We start from the raw sequence: 21,551 nt of genomic DNA, 5'->3' as shown, positions 1-21,551 counted from the left end.
GTCCGTCTGTCTGTCCGTTCCTATCAGTGCCTAGTGCTCAAAGACTACAAGAGCTAGAGCAACCACATTTTATATCCGGACTTCTGTGATATGTCACTGTTAAAAGTATATTTCAAGACTTTGCACCGCCCACTACCGCCGCACAAAAGGCGAAAATCTGTGGCATCCACAATTTCAAAGATACGAGAAAACAGTAAACGCCGAATCGTAGAGGATGACTATATCTTCTAGAATGTAAAATCTGAACCAGATCGTATTATTATTATAGCCAGAATCAAGGAAACAATCTAATTTTCTCTCGCTCTGTCTTTCTCTAACACACAGGTTTCATTGTGGGCTTTGCCTATTTCAAAATGTGAGTTCAAGGATCTCAGAGACTATAAGAGCTAGATCAACCAAATTTGGTATCCACACTCCTGTTATATCGGAGCTTGACAAGTTAGTTTCAAAATTTCGACACACCCCCTTCCGCCTTCGCAAAGGACGAAAATCTGGGGCATCCACAAATCGCAGAGACTATTAAGGCTAGAGTGACCAAATTTGGTATCCACACTTCTTGATTTTTATTGATTTTGTTATTGATTTTTATTGTATAATAATTATTCTTGATTTTTATTGAATATTTATTATTTTTATTTTTATTGAATAATTATTAATACAATTATTATGCTTGAATTTTATTGATTAATTATTATTTTTGATTTTTATTGAATAATTATTATTATAATTATTATTCTTGTTTTTTATTGAATAATTATTATTCTTGATTTTTATTGAATAATTAATATTTTTGATTCTTATTAAATGTTAAATATTAAATGTTGACGTTCTTTGAGGGGCGAGGGAGTAGGGAAAGTGTATATTATGCGTCGTATGTCTTCTATTAAGGCTATTTAGGTTTTTGGGGAGAAGAATTAGTAGAAGAGAGTGGTCTGTTGGATTGGATTGGGGGATTTGTTTCAGGAGTTGGGAAATGTCATTTGAGTTGGGGATTGGGGTGTATATGAGGGGATATTTGGACATAAGTTTGGCTGAGGTGTCGGCTATGTGGCTGGACAATAAGTTTATGGGCCTGCAGGTTAAAAGCATAGGCTGACACATTACACACTCCAAATAATGATGCTGTTTTGTGTCTACAGAATATATATTATTTGCTACTATATCCCGTTCCGCCATTAAAAAAACTATTAAAAGTCTTCCATAATATCCTAAAATATTCTATTTTATGACATCCCATCTATCAATTGAATTCTGTCCATTCTACCTATGGATATACATATCTCTTAGGTGCAGAGATTCCTCTCCTTTACTATTTTATTGAAGTCTTTCATATCCAAGCCTATTTTATATAAACCTGCGCAGTAAATCCTGGAATACTGATTCTGGGTGTGTGTAATAACGAGATGCAGGCAAAACAAGAGCATGTGGTCGGTCGTCTGCTGATGCCAAAGTGTTGAGATCTACAGAGGTTTCTATGGGAAGATGATCCCCAGGTTATGAGTATATGCATCTGTATGAGATGAAAGTAGTCGAAAATTATGTTGCACTCTACTGTTTCATCTATACTTTGAAATTATATTTTATATTTTCAAATTCGACTCAACTCGTTTTTTATGCAATAAATATAGGTACATATGTCTATATTCTGGAATGTGTACTAGCGGTGCTCACATTTTTTCCGAAAGCCGATACCAGCTAGAAAAAGGGGTGCCCTCTGTATTAGATCATTAAATATTAAGCCATTCGTTCTTCAAATTAGGACAAATTGATTTATTGAGGTTATCAAGGATCGCAGTCCAATCTGCTTAGCACACCGAATCTGAAGAAGCAATCAAATATAACTTAGATACACTTTCTTTGTTCTATGAGATGTTCTATCGAGTATCAAATGTTTGGGAAGGTTTTCCACTACATTTTTTGTTGGGATTGGATTTAATCTGGAATATTCCCTTCGCGTAGTAAGGGGCATTAGGAGGCATTAAGAGAAGCGAAGGAGGAGAGAATTCCATGACATATTCCACTTTAATCGTTGTAGCCTAAAATAATCACCTAATACTTAATTTACATAAATATGTGTACACTTTGCCGTTTGCCACTCCCTCGAAGCTCAGTCCATGATGATACAGATCTCCCCGCTTCCATTCTTGTCGCTCTGTTGGCCATGTGGAAGATTGGTTGGCTGGAAGTGTACTGTGTGTATTGTGTGTGTGTGCTTTTGTGTTGCATTCAGAGTCCTGGCATCACGTATGCAATGTTGTCCAGCGTGTTGGCCAGATTGTTACGCAGCTGAGGCTTGTTCTCCAGGCCCGGTATCTGCGTGGTCATGCAGAGGAGCGGTCCCATGGAGCAGAGCAGGCTGTCCAGCAGCACGGAGAGGCTGCCCGAGAGGGCCACGTGTCCGTTGTGCTTCTTGAGACGCTCCCCGATCACCGTGAGGCTCTCGCCGAGCAGCTTTAAGTGGGCCGCTGCGTCGATGGCCCCGATATTGGATTTCTCCGACGGCAGCTGATATTCGCGCTGGCTCTCCGTGCCCGTTCCCGGCGACAGCTCTGTGTCCGACGGCGAGTGCAGCAATGCCGGTGGCTTTTTCCCTGGCGAAGATCTTATGGTAGCCGATGGCAGACGGCCTCTGCAGCTGCGGGTTGTGTTGCGCCTCGGTCCACTAGTCACTGTCGCTGTCGATGTCGGAGTTGATGGCGCAGTAGTCGCTGACTCCAGTCGATCGGCGGCCAGTTTCCTGGTGCGGCTTGTCGTTGCACGGTTTACGAAGTTCCCCTCGGGAACTGGCGCCTCTGGGGCGACAGTGCTCCCATTGTTGGCTGTGGGCAGGGGCGGAAGACCGTTCTTCTCGCGTGCCCGGGCCTTTGTGGACTGGACCTTTGCCTTCCGTCGCCAGGCAATCTTCTCCCTGTTCGAAACATTCGCCCACAGCTCGCTTAGTCGTCTGGCGGCATTGGAAAAGTCTAAGGGATACATACAAAAGTTTGATTCGGAGGATTTATTTACTTCAATGCCCCCCAATAAGGCTTTGAGCACTTACCCAGATCCTGGAAGTCCCGCTTGCGAATCTCTCGCGCCCACAGGCTGTAGGCTGTGTAACGCGTCTTGCCCTTGTCCTTGCGATACGGCTTCCCGGTGACCACTTTGCCAGCCTTGAGTATCTTGCGATTGTTGGTCTTCTCGCGCATGTAGAGACTCTGGCGCATGGTGGAATCGTTATTGCTGGCCTCAGCTTCGACGCTGTCGACCAGATCCTGCACCAGGTTGTCCAGCTCGTCGTCGGAGTTCATCAGCACGATGCCCATTGTCGGGGCGGGTATGTGTAATTCTGTATCGGATAGATTGTGATCATCAAAGAGCATTTCACTCTCGAGTACCCGCTCCAGTTCTGCCTCGCGTTCCCTCAGGGCGTTCGGTGGGCGCCCTCGACCTGGATACCGGGCTGGCGGCCTTCCCTGGCCGCGTCTTGCCTTCTTCTCAACCTCCTCCGGTGATTCGAAGTCTAACAGTTTCGACGACTTTTTGCGTACGCGTCCACTCCTCGAGATGCCTGTGACCTGAAAATCTAATGAGGCAGACCTTCAATGACGGCACTTGATGGGATTCGGTTTGAATACGCTACCCTTGGCTACTTGATAAAATGTAGGCGACTCCATAATTGGACGCAACTTTGCTGCCCCACAACGGAAGCAATTGTTTTTTTTTTTTGTAGACTAAAATGGGGGGTGAAGAACAAGACAGAAATCAGCTGCTTGGTGTAACCAGGGCGCAGCATCGCCTCGACGCAGTATGAAAAACAAAATGGATGGGTCCGCTGCTATCAGAAAATCAAATTAACTAATTGCGAAATATAGAATGTTTGGATACTTGTTGCATGCTTATTTTTTGGCCCACGAGTTGTATACGAAATTGTTGTTATTCATTGTATTTGTAGGAGATTTCTAGCTGATACTATGTTTATTGTACGCGCTGGTCAAGCGGTATTTTAACGCTTCACAGCCCTTGGTCACACTGCCTTACTGTTGATTTGTTTGTGTGTAAGGGGTGGGAGGAGGCCAGCCACCAACAGGGAAGAAGAAGCAGCAGCAGTAGAGAGCGGCATTTATTTTATTGATTTGCAAACCACTGAGAATGTTCTACGGCACGCGATGCAAGGCGATTGTGAGTCGCCGGCCCCGAACCCAAGGACATCATTTCCCCCCTCGCTGTATTTGGTGAAGCGACTTTAACGTGTTTTCATGACCAAAACCAGCGGCTGTCGCCCCCGTGTTCAAATCCAAACGGACATCACACACAAAAACTCACTCCGTGCGCGACATTCAAAGCACTAAGTATTCATCACTATCATCATCAACTGTTTTAAGTGACTTTGGGACTAGAATAAGGATTAAATATTAGAATGTCGGTGGCTTCAGCAAATGGCTTCAGCGCCGGAAGCGGCGGCGGCGGCGGCGGTGGTGGCGGCATCAGCGAGACCGATAATGTCTCCGCCCTTGAACTGCAATCGAATCGACGCATGCTGTACTTCAGCGACGGAGTCATGGAGGAGCTCTCCTCATCCAGCGATAGCGAGACAGAGGCGGACGTCCCCGATAAGTGCTACAATGTCCAGTTGGACGAGGTGCGTCATTCTATTGCTCTAATCCTCTATATGTTGCCACCCTCCGACTAACGTGACTCATTTCTCATGTGTTTTGTTGCCTTTGCAGCGCGAAATGGCGTTGGGGCCGCGCCTACGCTACAAGGCCAGCCGCGTGGGAAATAAATTCTTAGCCGGCATCGACTATGTGGGCGGTGGCCTGGCCTCCTTGCTGGGCATCACCAGCGCCAAGTATGCCACCGAAATGGAGAACTACCAAAGGGCCAAAATACAACTCGACGAGGACCTTGACAACAATTGGCAGCCCCAGCGCTCGCAGAACAACAATCACAACAACATGAATCGCAACGAGACCATCGTGCTGTGTGCCCCAGCACGCAGCGAGGGGGCGCCGCCGTCAGATGTCCCCCAACCCCAGCAGCAGGGCCGGCAATAGTAGGTGCTCGCTCGCTCGCTCATCAGGTGGAAAAGGGTTCAGAGAGAGAAAGAGTGAGAGAGAGAGATTTTGATACTCCTTTTTACAAAATGGTAAAACCAAAACGCGATGATATTCAACTTTTCGACACACTTTATTCGCTAGCAAATAAGTTACATATAATAAAAGAAGTATAATTACTACGGAAAAAAACCATCGTTAGTATACGAATATATCGAATATATTGTATGTATATTTGTATTGTATTCCCCTTAAAGCTAATGGCACACTGAATACAGTTTAGGAATTAATGCTAGCATTACACATTAATACGATTGCGTTCCCATTAAGTACACTTTCGGTTCGTTCGGTGTTCGGTTCGATTTGTGGCGTGGCTCGAGCGAGCGAGGGAGAGGGAGAGGGAGGGAGGGAGGAGGAGGACACAGCAAAGTCTCGGGGCCTCTGCTTTTGAGGACATGAACATGCGTATCACAGTATTTGGTTGCTGCGTTGTTTCTCCACGAAAAAAAAACAAAACAAAAGAACGGCAAGAATGGTTAAGAATTAAGTACAACGCCAAGGGAAGGAATAGGAACAGGAATAAAGGATCGTCATTAAGAGACATATACACAGTACATACAACAAATAGGGATTGCGATAAGGCGAAACGCATTGATTTTGACTAGCACTCAACGAATGATCCACGAGGCAGAATCAGTGGGATCCATTAAATGGGTGGGGGGCATTGATATAACCATTGATATATCCAAATCATAATTTAGTTGAAACCTTTTCTAGATGAGGAATCTCAGAGCAGCGTCTCATCCCCATAGCGATGCATTTGGGGATAGTAGTTGCTGTGGTGGCTGTACTTCTGGCTACCAGCTGGATAATACAGACGATGGGAGGAGGAAGAGTGCTGCTGCTGCTGATGCTGCTGGTGATGATGATGATGATGGTGTGGTTGCTGCAGTTGCTGGGGACTGTGACGATGATGGTGCTGCTGCGGCTGATGGTGGTGGTGATGATGGTGCGAACTGCTGCTGCGGCCTAGGGAGTAGTTTGATATTTGATTGAGCGAAATGGAGCCAGCTCCTGGTGGGGGGGACTTGTGCTTGTAGGGACTGGGCAGCGGGGCACTGGCCATCGACTGGTGCGAGGGTCGCACCGAATGATAGGAGACGACGGTGCTGCTGCAGGCGGCATGCGATCCCCGGGAGCTGCTCTGCCCATCCAAATGGTGCATCTGCAGCTGCTGCTGGTGTTGGGCTGCAGCCGCCGCAGCGGCCGACTGCTTCTGCGGACGCATTGATATCTGGCGCTTGTACATGGTGGATATGCTGGGACCGAGGACCCAGGCAAAGCAGCAAATACCCAGCATCAGCTCCATGAAGGCGCGCACCAGGAAGGGCCACAGCGGTGTGCTCGTCTCCCCCGAACTCAGCCAAATGTCGATGTTGGCAAACTCATAGATGACCGCCAGCAGCAGCAGGGCACTGGCCAGCCCGTAGATGAACAGGAAGATCCCGATGCCCGAACTGCTGTGGGCACTCAACTGCTGCAGCTGCTGCTGGAGACTCAGGGAGTTGGTGTTGCGCAGGATCTCCTTGTTGCGGCAGTGCACCAGGTAGCCGGATATCAGATTCATTGAGCCAAAGATCCAGTAGATAAAGACGGGCGTCGCCACCAGCACCTGCAGGGCCCTGTCCGACTGGTTGCCCACAAAGCAGGCGCCTGCAAAGGAATGGAACCCAGGCATCACACATTAGATTCAATCTTCGTTTGTCTCGCCTGCATCTCAATCTTACCCAGCAATTCGTCGGCATCCACATAACGGAACACTATGACGGCGGCCGTTTGGAAGGCCGGCAGACCCCAGGCCACGAAGCAAACAAAATTGTTCTGGGCAAGATTCTGATGGGCACTCGCCTTGGCAGCCATTCTTTGAGCCGCCTGGCTGACGGGACTGCCGCCGTAGGTGGACGGTATGGCCACGTGCCCCTTGGAATCGGGACTGTGGCGGCGTATATCTCGATGCCAGCCCAGACAGAGGATGGCCCACCTGCAAGCGGAGATCACAGGGGATTGAATCGGGGATTAGTCGGAAATTACGGGAGAAATGCTTACCAGGCACAGGCAGCCATTCCGAAGTAGTAGCGCAGCAGGAAGACACTCGCACAGGCCGCATTGGACAGGCCATCGACGCTAAGGAGGGACTCGTTGGGCGCCTGGGGATCAGTGCCGCAGGCGGTGCCCGTGCGACCAACGATAAAGCGTACGGTCCAGCCGATGGTGACCATGTTGTGGCACCAGATCGAAGGTGTGAGCAGGCGCGACCACTTGGCGCTGGCCAGCTTGCTGTCGTCGCCGACCAGAAGGCACAGGGTGGCCACAAATGCCAGGCCGAGCGCGGCATAGGCCCAGGTGGAGACCCAGATCTCGGAGATATGCTTCTCGCTGGGTGTGAACAGGATATCCGCCTCGCAGAGCGGCGCACAGCGACCGGAACGCGGCAGCTTCACATACAGATGGGATTTGCCCAATCCCGAACAGTCCAGTGGCAGTTTGCCGCCTCCCATTCCCACTCCGCCAGCGCCGATGCTGCCACCGCCAGCCACCGGTCCGTAGAGCTCATGCTCCTGCATGGGCAAATGCATCTCGCCCGGCCCCTCCATGCACATGGTCTCGTGGTTGTTCTCCCTGGGAAAACGATCACAGTCGAGAGCCTTCGGCCAGGGGAAGCCGAATCCCTGCAGCACGGGATGGCAGCGAATCCTCACCGACTCGCACAGACTCTGGCATGGGCCGATCGCGTGCACCGGCGCCTTGGGCGTGCACATGGGCACGTAGGCGGCGCACAGGAATAGCTTCAGCTGGGAGCTGCAGTCGTACTCGATCAGCGGTGCGAACGTCTGCAGCGTGTACTCCACATCCGTCTGCAGCTCGTGACCCACAAGATTGGGCATGGAGGTTTCATTGTAGCCGATCCCACGGCACATCTCAATCCGTATGGTTTCACACTGCCGGAATGTGGGGGGTGGCATCTCTGGCGGGGAGCTGGAACTGGCACTGGCAGTGGAGGTGGAGCTGTTGCTGGCGAAGAGTACGGCCCTGGCATTTGGAATCGGGAATAGCAGGAGGAGCATCATCAACAGTTGGAGGAGCAGTGGCATCGTGTTTCGTGCGTCTGTCTGTTCCTCTGCAAATCGATGTTATCTCTGGTTTCCCCTTATGCAGATCCTAATTCTGCTGCTGCTGCTTCTGTTGCTTATGCTGATGCAGAGAACCTGTTCCTCTCTCACGGTTCTCGGTTTCTTGTTTCTCAGCTCCTGACCATTGCAGCCGTCTCTCTCTCTCCCTCTTTTTCGTCTCTTTTCGGCTGCCACGAAACGTTGTTTTTGTTATTCTTGTTCTTGTTCTTGTTTGTTGTTGCTCGTTGTTGTTGCGGCGGCGGCTCCCCTTGTCAAGTCGTTAACTACCTTTCGCGTCGTTCTTGTTATCGTTGCCCCAGCCGCTGCCGCGCTCTGGTTCTGCTGATGTCTGCCACCTCTGGGGCCGCTGTCGCTGTCGTTGCCCCCACCCCCCGCAGCCGTTATCCAAAACTTGTTTCTGCCTTCTCCTCCTCCTGCCAGCCACACGGCACAACACCACACAATTCCGTATGCAGATTATCTTTTTAGAGCAGAAAATGTCATCCGTTGCATATGGCTTCCTCCTTATATGATTTTGTGCACTCCACTATCAACTTTATTCTGATGTTTCCTTATAAATTCCGCAGGTATTAATTGATAGCAGATCAACTGTATTTTCATGAATTGGAATTTTTCGTTTTTCTTTTTCGTTGTTTGTTTATGTATATGCTCATATATTTGGCATTCAAAACTCTCCGTAGGCTACGGTGTGGGCTGACTTTAATTTATTTTAATTTATTAAAAAAGCAAAACAAAAAACAAAAAAAACTATAGTCAATAATAAACTCTACACGGTTACTACGCGGTTGCTACACGTTTTCTACATAATGGAAGAAAAAGAGGGTATGGACAAGAGGCGAAAAGGCCCAGAAAATGCATCCGCATGCAAGGTAAAATACACCCCTTGGAGACAAGGCATCTTGTCCTCACACGCGAGGTGAGGTATTTACGAACCTTGCAATTTTCCTTGCCTTGTTTTGGTCTGTTGTCATACCCCTTTCTATAGGCCATTTAAAATTACGACTCATTTTTTCGTCGCATCATGAGCGTCTGATCCTCAGAAATATACCGTCTCATTTTTAACGTATACCGATGATGAAGCCGAACTTAGTCTTAAGCCCCCTTGTCAGCAGTCTATTTAAACAGTTCAACGCGCCAAAGAGAAATTGATACGTATTGTATACGTATTGATCACAACCATACTGTATGATTAGTGCTGCAACTCAATTTCGACGTTAAAATATACCAAAAAGTATATAAAATACCGTGAATGATCACCCTGTTCTCCACATCGGCTATGCGAAATCAGCTGCAGCCCGTACTGCTAAAAGTGGCTAATAAGCCAGAAATGTAACACATATATAGAAAATTTGTGCCTTTGGTGTTTTTATTTATATATTAAACACTGTACATGTCCAGTTACTTGCGTAACAAATCTTGTGCGTAAGATGGCATTTAATATATTAATTAATTTCACTGAGGGCTCATACTCGAAGGCACTAAACACGAGAGGGAGAGAATTCGAATTGCGAATTATGCAATGGGCTCAAACAGTTTGTTTTTCACGAACCTTTAACATTTATTAATGTAATGAAGTATTCCAAAGTGTACATCAGAGCTGTAACTCAAACTGACTTGTAAACTCTTAGATAAATAACAAGCAAACCAATGTAAATATGAAGAGAATTTTATTATAGTTGAGTAAAAATGATTTCTTATGGTAAATAAATTAAAGTAAAATTAAATCATTTAAAAAAACTCAGCGTGGAGTAATCTCAGCCCCAGAGGTCACGGTGGCCAGAATTTTCTGGATGTACTAAAATAAATGCTAGATATTGTCTAAAAGAAGCCAAAATGGCAGCACTGATCTGGTGCAGCAGCGGCGATTTCGATACTAGACCCCACCTGCCGACTTTTGCGGGAACCTGCTGAAGCTTTTTCAATTCTTTTCAAGCGTAAAAGCTTTAATTTTTGGCGCGTGTTTTGCATGTGAGAGCTTTTTTTGATAATATTTGACTTCTTTATAGATCCCTTACATAATGCCCCTGAACAAATAACAGAGTAGCGACCAGTGGAACTATTTATAGTTCTGGTAACAGCAGCGCGCGTTGTAGGTGAAGGCATTAAAAATCATCACACACGCATTCCCAAAGCCTTTTGTTGTTCCTTTTTGTTGAAATGCAGTCAACTCTCTCTCTCCCTCTCTCTTTTACACTCTGTGGGAGTTTAGGCCACGCCCATTACGATGTCCTGAGTTTATCCTCTCACGGATGTCGTTTCACCCCTATACACATATTCATACGCGCGTTTATATGCATGTGTGATACGTGGCACACACACACGAGCGTACACATGTGGATAACGGTTATTCACTTATGTGTGTGCGCCAGAAAAGGATATAACAGCGAGAGAGAGAGAGAGAGGAGGATAGCTAGAAAGAGGGAGAGAAAGAGAGCAGCATGTGTGCGACGTGTGGCCGTATGTATTTTGCAGGACCCGCAGGACTCCATGCGTGAGACTGTGTGTGTGTGTTATACATATACGCACGCACACGCGCAGACGAACGCTACAATGAATGTGTGAGTGTGTGCAAGCATTTACACGTATGTATCTATGTACGTATCCCTTTTTCACCCGTTCGTAGATCCTTCGCCAGGACACGACTCCCAACTAATTACGAAAGGCAAATAAAAGTTTTGGTGCTTTTACATCACTTGCCACATCACTGGCAAAAGAGGAGAGGGGGGTTACATACATACACACATACATATGTAGATGCACACATGCATATGTGGGAGATGTAAAAGTACATACATGTATGTAAATATAATACAATACATACATATGTAAAAACGAGTATTTATGTATGCAGTGCTTGCCCCCCCCCCCCACATTTTCTGAGAACCTTCCCATCATTTATTCTATGTCCTTTCTTGTGTCCTGCTCCTTGCCGCTTGTCAAACTCATAATCCAATTCCCCGACTTGTCGTCAGGCTATCCCCAGCCCCGAGAAGTCTCCCCGCCCAAACCTCTCCACCTCCCCATCTTTCACTCTTTGTTTTCCCTCTTCTTTGCTTTCTGCTCTTTACACTTTCACTTTTCCTTCTTTGCATCAGATTTAGAACAATTCTTGCATTTTTATTTTTGCTCTTGTAAGGATACCCTTCGAACGGGCGTTACGAGGGAGAGGACTTCTGAATTGAATTAGAAATATGAGTTTTAGATCGGGATGATCTTGCTGAATGTAGGATGTCCATTAGGCACTTCTACGCGTTTGAATGAGATGATTTCCTAACCCTAAGAATATGCCACCCATAACCTGAAATTGAATAAGCATTTTTGAAAACTACAATGGCTTTTCGACACATCGATATCTTTTTGGTATTGGAAGGATTATGACTCAAGACGAATGGTCTTCGTTCCTGTCATTCACATGCATCCTTTCGCTTATGGGAAATTTGAACAGCGTATAAACTTCTTAGCTCCTGAGGGTGCTTCAATGGAATAGACGCATATGATTTTTGTTATGGCGACAGTTGAAGTTTAAGAACCATTCCATTCGGAAAGCCTAGGGCTTAAAAAAAAAGCTTAAAAAAGCTGAAAAATAGCTAGCTAGTAATATAGTAGTGAAGTCCATTGAAATAGGAAGTTTTTGGCTTAAAAATTTTTCAAAGTATTTAAATAGAAAGGGTGTTTAGGCAATGACTTGCCGGAGACTGAATTTGTCCCTGCTTTTTTATAAATGCTCATTTTTTTCGCCCTCTTCTTCTGCCTATATAGGTGCATATAAACTCGTAGATGGGCCTCACTGTGGAGTCGGGGGCGGTGGTGTGCAATGAAAGGCACGAGAGAAGTCGCTGTCGAAAAAAAGTAGAGTGCATCGAATTTCCAGGCGTCTGTACAGTGCTGGACATGCATATACTCTTAGGAAGCTAGAGCTAGGGCATATACCTAAAAATTAAATATATAAAAAGCGGATAAAAGGAGATCTTAAATGGTGTAAAGCATATGTTCTTTTATCAGCTCTAAATATATGCCCATTGAATGCAGAAAATCTATTTTTTCTTTTTAAAAGTAAGAACAATTAAAATTAATCGTTAGACCCTAACTTTACTGATTGAAAGACTAGCATCTGTAGAACCCAATCCAATACAATATTGTAATGTTTCTTTGGAAAAACTTCGCCCCCATTTTGACTTTTCTAGAACCTAGAAAAATGGCGTTTGGTGTAGTGAAAGGCGAGCATTTCTTATGCAGTCACAACTGGTGCATGCAACAGAGAGAAAGAGTGAAAGAGAGAAAGCAAGAGAGAAGGAGCACACTGAGAAAGGTGTTCAGCCAGCGAGACAGAAGCTCTGGCCCTGGACCAAAACGTGGGCCAGGACTAGGGGCAGAAGGAGAAGGTGAAGGAGAAGGAGAAGAAGCAGCAGCACCAGCAGCAGAAGGACGAGGCCCAGGGCCCCGAGGTGGCGGCAGAGCGCGTTGATGCACAAAGGCATTTGCTGCGTGTAAACTTGACTTTGAAATTTGCCTCATTTACACTTGCCACTGCATTTTGCACCTGCCCCAGACACATGCCCCCATCACGCCCACCATGCCCATCCAACGCTGGGTTCCCTTTATTTTGTTTTTTCCTTCTTTTCTGCATACTTATATAAAGCTTTTTAACTGTTGCATGCCCCGTGAAATGTTTAACCAAAAACTGTTGGCCCTGAGATCCTTCGGTCGGGGTAAAAGAGATTGCAATTGAAGTATTGGATTGGATCGGATTGGAATAAACTGGTTTTCCAGCTCGCCCTGGGTTTCAGGGATGGGATGGGATGGGATGGGATGGTGTTTTGGTGCGTGGAATGGAAAATGGAAATCGTAATCAACTCGTTAATGGAAGGGCCTTGCAATTTAGACAAACAGCACAAACCGGTCACAACAATTATAAAATATGCGAAGAAAATAAAGTACCCATAGATACCCCATAGATATGATAATGATATATTGTATCAAACGATAACAAAGTTTCATAACACTCTCAAAATTCGAAAGAGTATAAATAAGCCAGAAGCTAAAGTCAGAAAGTCAAATATGGATAGGTTTTTAGTGAATTGTGAGATTTCGTAGTATATTTTTCCAGTACTAAAGCATGCGATAGATCATCTAAGGCCCAATCATAGAGCATTCCATGTTAAAGTCCAAATTGCGAAATTCTATATAATATCCGATGATAAAAAGATCAGTGTTTATACAAATTCAATTTTCAAAAATAGTTCTGAGCAATTGAAATTGAGAAAAGGACTTTATAGTGCTCTATTTTAAAGATGATACCATTTTTCGATGGCCTATCATTTCCCATGTAACCCATGCGCACTATATTTGTATATAAATACAGTATATACATATATTTGTATATTTTATATACACTTATGCACTTGCATAATGTTCATAAAGTATTCAAAAAATAAATAGGAGAGTATTCATATGTGTCTTTGTGTGTGCAAAGGTCGTTGCTACCAGGTCGTACCTATACATATATAGATACACACATGCACTTATATACTCAGACGCATATACACCCACACACATACATACTCATACGTAGATATGCGTATACTTTTACCTTGCACTTGTCACATTTACTCGTATTTTTTTCGCGTTTTCATTTTTCTCTCGCGCTTTTCATTTAATATTCAAGGAGTAGTAGGGTAAACAGCAACAAAAGGGAAATTCACAGGCTGCATCTGCTAAAGCATTTCAGGGTCCTTTGGCCTGCGAAGGGGGAACTCTTTAAGTTGAACATTGAAATTATTGTGTTTGTTCGGGTAGAACGAGCGTATCTTTATCTGAGAGAATTCATTAAAGTTAATATGAGGGCTGGGCATTAGGTTGCTTAGAGACCATCCATATTACTCAACAGTAAAACCTTGTAAAGTTTATATTTATCAGATGAAAAATCCCCTTAAATTATGATTTGATGCCGCGAGAATTGAATGCTGTAAAGCCGTCGGCAGGATTGATTTTTACTCGCAATTTGTTAGGGATTAATGTTTCCGCGATTTCAAAATATTTGTATTGTGAAAATTTGATTAGTAAACAGCTACTTTAGTCCTTATATTGACATATTTATATCGCATATGTTTCTGTCTACTCCTGTTCGATTTAAAGGAACTTTTCCTTGCTTGTAAAATTTCTTTGCTTTGATCAATATATTTATTTTTCTGAAAACTGATAAGGGTTCAGAAAACTCTTCTTGTAGATCCTAAATAAATTGTTCGACATATTCTTAGGTACTTAAGACTTATTCTTTAATATCTTTTGTAACGTTTTTCAAACATATTCTAGGACATATTATAAAAACAAATTTCATAATTAAATTTCTCATAATACATATGAAATCCACGTAACTTTATTCGTTAAAGTTTTTGGAGAATTTTCTTGAAAATATATTGAAAATCATTGGAGGAAATTATTCAAATTATTCCCTGAAATATCCTCCACCATCGGTTTGAAAGTGTTTCCGAAAATGTTAGATATTCTGTTTTCTTGAGGTTATCTGGATTGTAATTAGCATTTTCCTTGGAAACAGGAAACATCTTAGATATAATTCTATATCGCTTTGATCATATTCTCGAGGCATTTTCCTGTTGATACTCTTCGGTGAAGTTTGACTTGGACTGGACTTGTGGCATCGATTAATCATTCCCTCTGACCACTTGGTGGCCCATAAATCATACTCAAATTGTGGACTTTTGGGCGCGCCCATTTGGTGGCTCATGCGCCGACAGCTCTCTGACCCACGAAGAGAGTGGTTTGCCCCGTTCCGCTGCGGTTTTCGCGATGGGCACGAACTGGACGCACGCGTAACCTTTGCCATCCAGCAGCAATGGAGGCTATCCCTAAGCAAACACACCCGTGCATTCGTACAGCCGTACATCGGTACATACACGGACATCTGGGGAAGTTGTCAACCCGATTTGCCGGCTTATCCTGGGCCTCGACCTCTCCCTGGGTTCGGCTTCTAGCGCGAACTCGGACTTTGGTTCGTTCGGGTTTGGCTGTTTTGCTGCTTTGGATTCCTCCCCGTTGATGTTGCAAGTTTTGATTTTGATTTTGACGAAATGGTCGTGCTGCTGGACGCCAGCGGTGGACAGGGGTCACTTGTGGTATTAAATATTTTGAAGAGGGTCGTTCGCCTTCGCCCAGCACAATTCCAGCCTGATTTATATATGAGCAGGGGGGTCGCAACCGGGTCGCCGGCCAGCCTGTTGTCACGCCCAGTACTCGAATCGGTCCATCAAAGGGTTGAAAGTGGATTGAATTCCGAACAGACCTGAACACTGAACCGAACAGAACTGACTGACAGAAGGACAGACAGACACAGACACAAACAGAGAATCTGCTCTGCTCTTCTCTGCTCTGCGATGGGGATGTCCGAGTGTCGAGGTCAAATTTTTGGTTAATTAATTTGGCAAACAAAATTTCTTCAAGGATGGGAAGCAAATCAAAGTGTCTCTACCCCCTTTAGATATTTGATTTAGATTTGAACGTGAATGTACCCTTTCAAGGGAACATGGCTGCTATTTTGTCAAGATGTTGTTGTACTTCAGAAAACGAGCACCGAAACATCGGGGAGCTTCTTCTATCACTGTACTGAAAAGATATTCTAGAGAGTACTGCAGCTTTTTATCTGAGAACTAGAAATCATTTGCTGCTTTAGAAATCCCAGGAAATGCAATAAAAATCAAGCGATCGATCCGCAAGAGTATCTAAATCTGCGGCCCTCGGATTTGTCCTTTGCCTTTGCCTTTTGCTGATTGTATTTTGCATTTATTATAACGATTGTTGTTTGTTGGTGTTGTTCCAGGTGAAGCACCAAGTCAGGCAGCACACAATTTGCCAAAGCCAAAGCGTAATAGAAAAATCAAAGGCACTCGAGGACCAGGCACTCGATGGGAGAGCTGGAGTTCGAACGCTGATGGAAGGATGGTCTGATGGAACGGCTGCTGATGTCTTATGGGTTTCGGTGGGTGGGTGGGTGGAAGACATTTTATCGGGTCAGCGAAGCATACAATATGCTCTGGCTCTGTCTGCCAGCCTGCCGGGCATATACCCCATTTTTGGGGCCTAACCTGACGACCAAGTGGCCCCCAACCCCAACTCCAGCTCCAGCCAATGCCTTCGAACGCACATCAATCTGGGCATAATGGCCTTAGATAATAGTGTTTGTTTGTGTGCAAAGGTATGCGTATGCAAAATACATATATATCCACATTGTATACCCAGAAAATATGAGGGATGTGCGTGAGATGTGAGTCGATGGCTCGTGATTTCACGAGCACTTTCCTAGAACTCCCACTTTATAGCCTACCATACCATATACTCGTATGCGTATTGAATAGGGTTGAAAGGTAATAATGAGAACAAGTGCAGGACTGGCAAGAACCCTAGTGGATGGGAATAGGTTTCTTTTTAGGAAAGGACGAGCCTCCAGGCTCATCCTCAAAGATGTTAGGCGAAATTAATCGTTAAAGATGGTATTTTAGGAGGTGATCTTTTTGGAGATTTTTTGGAAACATTCAACCTGTTACCCTGCAAATATGATGCCTTAAACATCCTCTTGTGTGATTCCTCAGACAGTGTTCGTGCACCGAGCACCGTGTCACGCACTCGTCGCCAATATATGGCTAGAGCCAAGTCCTAAGCCATCTCTTTGTGTGTGTGCCGTGTCTATGCTGTCTATCTGCGAGCGCTTTTCAATTTTCCAACCAACAACCAACGCAGCGTATGCGCGATGGCAATCTGTTCCTTCCTTCTTTCTTTTCCTTTTGCCTGTTTCCTTTTGTATATTTTATATTTTATGCATGATTGTTATTGTTTGCAGTTTGCCTGGAATAATGTTCGTCGAGACGAGAGCTGATCCGAAAACGGCTCATGTGCCAGAGACCAGACCCAGAGCGCTCTGGGCTCTCCCCTACCTCCGCGCTCCCCCTGCTCTACGTACAATTTTTTTGGCCGCAATTATGGAGTGTACGAGTACGCGTATATAGGCCTGCTCTTGGCCACCAGTTTTTAGCAACGCACTTACTCACTCGCAGACACACAAACACACAACGAATGTGCGCATCATATTTTTCATAAATATAAGCGCGCCCATCCAATTTGCATATACGGCTGGCAAGCGAACTCTGACCCCGAAAACAGACCCGAGGCCGGGGGGCAGGCAACCGAAACAGGGGCAGATGTTTTAGCTCACGCCGCAAGCGCCTCAGCGAGCGAGACGTAAGAAATAAGACGAGACCCTGGAACCTGTAACCCCTGGAACCCCTAACCCGTAACCCTGACAGGACGGACACCGAATGCCGGCAATGCCACGAATACAGTCGGAACTGAGTCTGTGCATGTTGCATAATTGATAACGAGATGGTGGCCATGCCTCACGAGCCACAGAAGAGCATGTGGTCGGTCGTTTACTGATGCCAATGTGTTGAGATCTAAACGGATTTCTTTCAAGGAATACTTTCAGTGAGTCGGAGTTTCCACAAACAGGAATTCTATGCTTCTAACTATGCCATGAATCTATGAAGAATCAGTCCCATGGGAATACGTTTCCCAAGCTACGAGGTTATTAGAGGTAATTAGATGAAAATGATTAACAAATGTCTTTAACTTGTATTTCCTACTTTGAAATTATTCGTTTGTATGCAATATCCATCTACAATCAATATCACATTAGTTTTTTGTTTTATTTCTGGATTGTTTTATAGTTTTCATTGCCTCTTCTCGTATTCCTTTCAGCCGTTTCTGGGATATCCAACAGGCAGAAGGCACTCGTCTGGCTGACGCTGCAGGAGTTCCAAGCAGCACGCGAGGAATCATCCACAGAGGATCCTCTTTCTGGCCAATAAGTATATGGGCCCCACGAATAAAGACATTGGACATCGCACACTCAAAAAAATATGCTGTTTTGTTTTCACTTGAAAACTATGTAAAGTCTTCCATATTATGGACTCCAATCCCATTGTAGTATTATTGACGCTTCAACTTGAGTTTATTCTCTCATATTCGATCCTACCATACCATACCTCGTACTCTTTTGTATACCATCTCATCATAAGCTATCTCCCATCTTTTCCCATGTTTGTATCCGGTACTCAAAAAGAATATAGAGGTATGTATGCGGAGAATGGATGTGTGTAATGCCCAGAAGAAAGCGGCCGTAGCAGCGACTCACAACGTTCCCCCTCGGTATCCATGCATTCCATTCTATCCATTGTATCTATACTATATTTCCTTGGTGGACCGATTCCTATTCTCCCATCTATCCTTTATTATTTAACTAAAATTATTCGTATGGAATTCTATTAATATACTATATTTATTACATTATATTATAATAGCCTCTTCAATTTTCTCTAAAATTCTGTTTGATCTTAATCCGATTTTCAATATCCCATACTTCTATTATTTTATCCCAATCTTTTCCATACAGTTCTTTTGATTTCTTAACTCCAAAAGTTGCATTTGGATTCTCCTTTTATTAGGAGTGAGATTCGTCGTGGATTGCTGGCGCATTTGGTCGAGGATTACTCCATTGGTCACGTATGTCCCCTCAATGCCCTCCCCACCAAGACACTTGGAACATGCGCAGCCAAATATGGATAAACCCACCACCCAGCCACCTCACCCACCCACACACATATGGAGGTGCACACATGGGTCCTAAGTGGGGCAACTCTCAAAAATCAGCGTCTAACGTGGCTCTGTGGCAGCCACAGATTATTTAGGCTGGTGCCCAAATGCAGACGAGAGCTTTTAGACGTTGGCTGGCCATTGGGGCGAGGACCAGCCTAAGGATGTGCGATGGCAATGGCAATGGCTGCTAGGATACACACGAACACACACTCACACACGCAATACATATGAGACAGTACATACTCTCTCGCTTGCTCTCTTTCGACGTGTGGCTGTGGGTGTGGGTGTAGGGATGTGTGGGTGGGTGTGGATAATTGAGTATCAGTTTAGTGTCTGTGAAGGGGGTTGAAGGTGGAGGAGGAGCAGGAGCAGGAGCAGAACATGGGACGCAGGCAACCAAAGTTTTATTAATGTTTGGTCCTGGTCCTGGTCCTGGTCCTCGTCCTGGTCCTAGTCGTGGCTCTGGTTGGGGGTTGATTTCTCTGTTGATTTAGCTGTCGGGTAGTTGGGGCCGACAACTCTTCGTTCTCTATCTCTCTCCCTTTTACTCTTGCTGTCTCTTTCTGTCCCTGCCCCATTGTCATTTATCATGTGCCACACACATACCGACTTCTGTGCCAGTCTGTGTGTGTGTGTGTGTGTGTGTGGAATTGTTATCAGTGGCATTGCGAAAACCCAAGTGGAACACACGCGCAGAGCCCAGCCGAACCGATTGCCAACATCAATACATACGAGTGCTCATGGATGGATACATGGCTTCTCCTCTCCTCTCATACATACATACATATGTGTGTGTGTGTGTGTGTGTGTGTCTTATGTACAGCAGCACACCAGAAGTGGCAGTCGAAGGGGGCGGTGGGGTGCTGTGGAGCAGGTGTGTCCTTTGGTTTGGGGTTACGTGCCATGCAGTGCCGTGCCGTGCCGTGCCGCGACGTTCTTCTCCATTCAGTTCCGTTCAGTTGGGTTCTTCTGTCAGTTGTTTTTGGCCTGCAAAAGTTTATCTTTTCAATTTCAAGCTTTCGTGGGAGTGCCCTGTATGTGTGTGTGTGTGTGTGAGTATGTGTGTCTGCGAGGGGGGTTGGCATCCCTTATATACATAAATATATGCACACACATATATGGGCTAATGTATCTGTGTATACGGATTAGGGTTGCTGCTGCAAAACAGAGTACATTCCATCCAGTATCCTCCACCCGAACCGCAGTCGGACAGTGGCCATATCAATCATTCGACAGCAGGACAGGTGGAGATTCGTACATCACATATACACATACATATCCCTACATATATGCGAGTATATGGAAATCTCTTTTGGTTGGGACTGTTTATAATCTGACTTCTCGGGGGGTAGGCAAAAATCATTGGGGAATCGCCTTTAATAACTCCCTAAAAATGTAATTGATTGCATTCTTTCGATGTTTGTCATGATGTAACTTTGACAAGTATTTCGTTTAGGGATTATGCTGGTGGTGCTAAAAGCTTGAAAGAAAAATATCCAATATGTGCGACATACATATATTGGAAATATATCCCAGGTTCCAGATTAACTCCATTGTTTTCCATGCATTATCTATTGGGTCTCTACAATCCGTTGTTAACTTTCTATTGACTATCGATATCGTATTTGTGATTTATGGTTTTTCTTCAGATCTTTGGAATCCCAGTAAAATTCGCTTGGTTTTCGAATGGTTTTCTAAATCCTCTCTATGAATTTCCACACTTTTAAGTCTGTCACCTTATGTCTACATATGCTCGAAAGATAGTTATAAATTGTTTATATATTTCAGTGCTTTTACCTTTGTGTTCTATTTAGATTCTCGATGACCTTTCTATAACTTCTCCATCCATTCTCTAAATGTTTTTAAAGGATTCCTTGCATTCTCCACATACATTTTCCACTTATTTATGCCTTACTTAATTTTGTTCTTTGATGATTCCAGTTTACTTCTCGTCTACATTCTCACCAATCCTGCTCTACAATATATGTAAGCCCACCTATCCAATTGTTTGAATTACAACTGCACCATAAATATGTACCCATGCATATGAGTATTATCCCCATCCATTCATCTATGGATGAGTCCCTGAACCCCAGCCCCCTCGTTTGGGGCGTGCTCAGAACTTGCCTTCGATTGGACGCATCGTGACTGTTTTGCCCTCAAGCTGGGGGATATATTCAAATACTAGTTTGGGAAGGCCACCTGGCAGGCAACCTTGCCACCCCGTGCCACCCATTTGGGGCATTCATTAGCGAATGCTGCCGGATGTGGATAACCCATGCCCCCCTGCCTCATGGTTCCTTCTGCTCCTTTGCTGTTGGAACTTTTGTGTTGTGTTGAAGTTCTCGGTTCAGCAAAATTTATGGTTTGAAGATTCTGTACATGCTCCAAGCCCCACACCCCACACACCACAGCCCACAGCCCAGACCCCAAACTCAAATCCCGCTCCGAATCGCACTTGTGTTCTTGGGAATTTTCGGTGGATCTTCATGGGGCACTTGCCCCGTCTCTAGCTCTTGCTCTGCTCTAATGCCGCTTTTAATTGGCGGCACACACACACACACACTTCTGCACATGTATTGGGCAGTGGGCGGTTGCGGGTGGCGAGGGCGTGGCATGTGTGGTAATTTAACTGGAAGCTGCGTTGCTGGCGACCAAAGTT

General features: G+C 45.0%; 3 protein-coding genes across 3 annotated transcripts; 1 reads left to right on the top strand and 2 right to left on the bottom strand.

Moving 5' to 3' along the window:
• Positions 1-1,749: 1,749 nt before the first annotated feature.
• On the bottom strand, positions 1,750-3,969 carry LOC108161665. The gene is made up of 3 exons (XM_017295964.2): positions 3,623-3,969; positions 3,041-3,565; positions 1,750-2,963 (listed from the first exon to the last, which is right to left on the bottom strand). The coding sequence occupies exons 1-3, from the start codon at positions 3,654-3,656 to the stop codon at positions 2,227-2,229; spliced, it is 1,296 nt and encodes a 431-aa protein (XP_017151453.1). The 5' UTR covers positions 3,657-3,969; the 3' UTR covers positions 1,750-2,226.
• A 57-nt stretch (positions 3,970-4,026) lies between these two features.
• LOC108161671 lies at positions 4,027-5,255 on the top strand. Its single transcript, XM_017295978.2, has 2 exons — positions 4,027-4,621; positions 4,710-5,255. Exons 1-2 carry the CDS (start codon positions 4,400-4,402, stop codon positions 5,034-5,036), a joined length of 549 nt encoding a protein of 182 aa, XP_017151467.1. The 5' UTR covers positions 4,027-4,399; the 3' UTR covers positions 5,037-5,255.
• On the bottom strand, positions 5,151-9,029 carry LOC108161655 (frizzled-4). Its single transcript, XM_017295958.2, has 3 exons — positions 7,143-9,029; positions 6,824-7,077; positions 5,151-6,749 (listed from the first exon to the last, which is right to left on the bottom strand). The coding sequence occupies exons 1-3, from the start codon at positions 8,186-8,188 to the stop codon at positions 5,824-5,826; spliced, it is 2,226 nt and encodes a 741-aa protein (XP_017151447.1). The 5' UTR covers positions 8,189-9,029; the 3' UTR covers positions 5,151-5,823.
• Between the last annotated feature and the right edge of the window lie 12,522 nt (positions 9,030-21,551).

The sequence above is a fragment of the Drosophila miranda genome, chromosome XL, assembly GCF_003369915.1.
Source record: "Drosophila miranda strain MSH22 chromosome XL, D.miranda_PacBio2.1, whole genome shotgun sequence".
NCBI classification, from domain to species: Eukaryota; Metazoa; Arthropoda; class Insecta; order Diptera; family Drosophilidae; genus Drosophila; species Drosophila miranda.
This window is presented reverse-complemented; position numbering and strand designations above follow the sequence as displayed.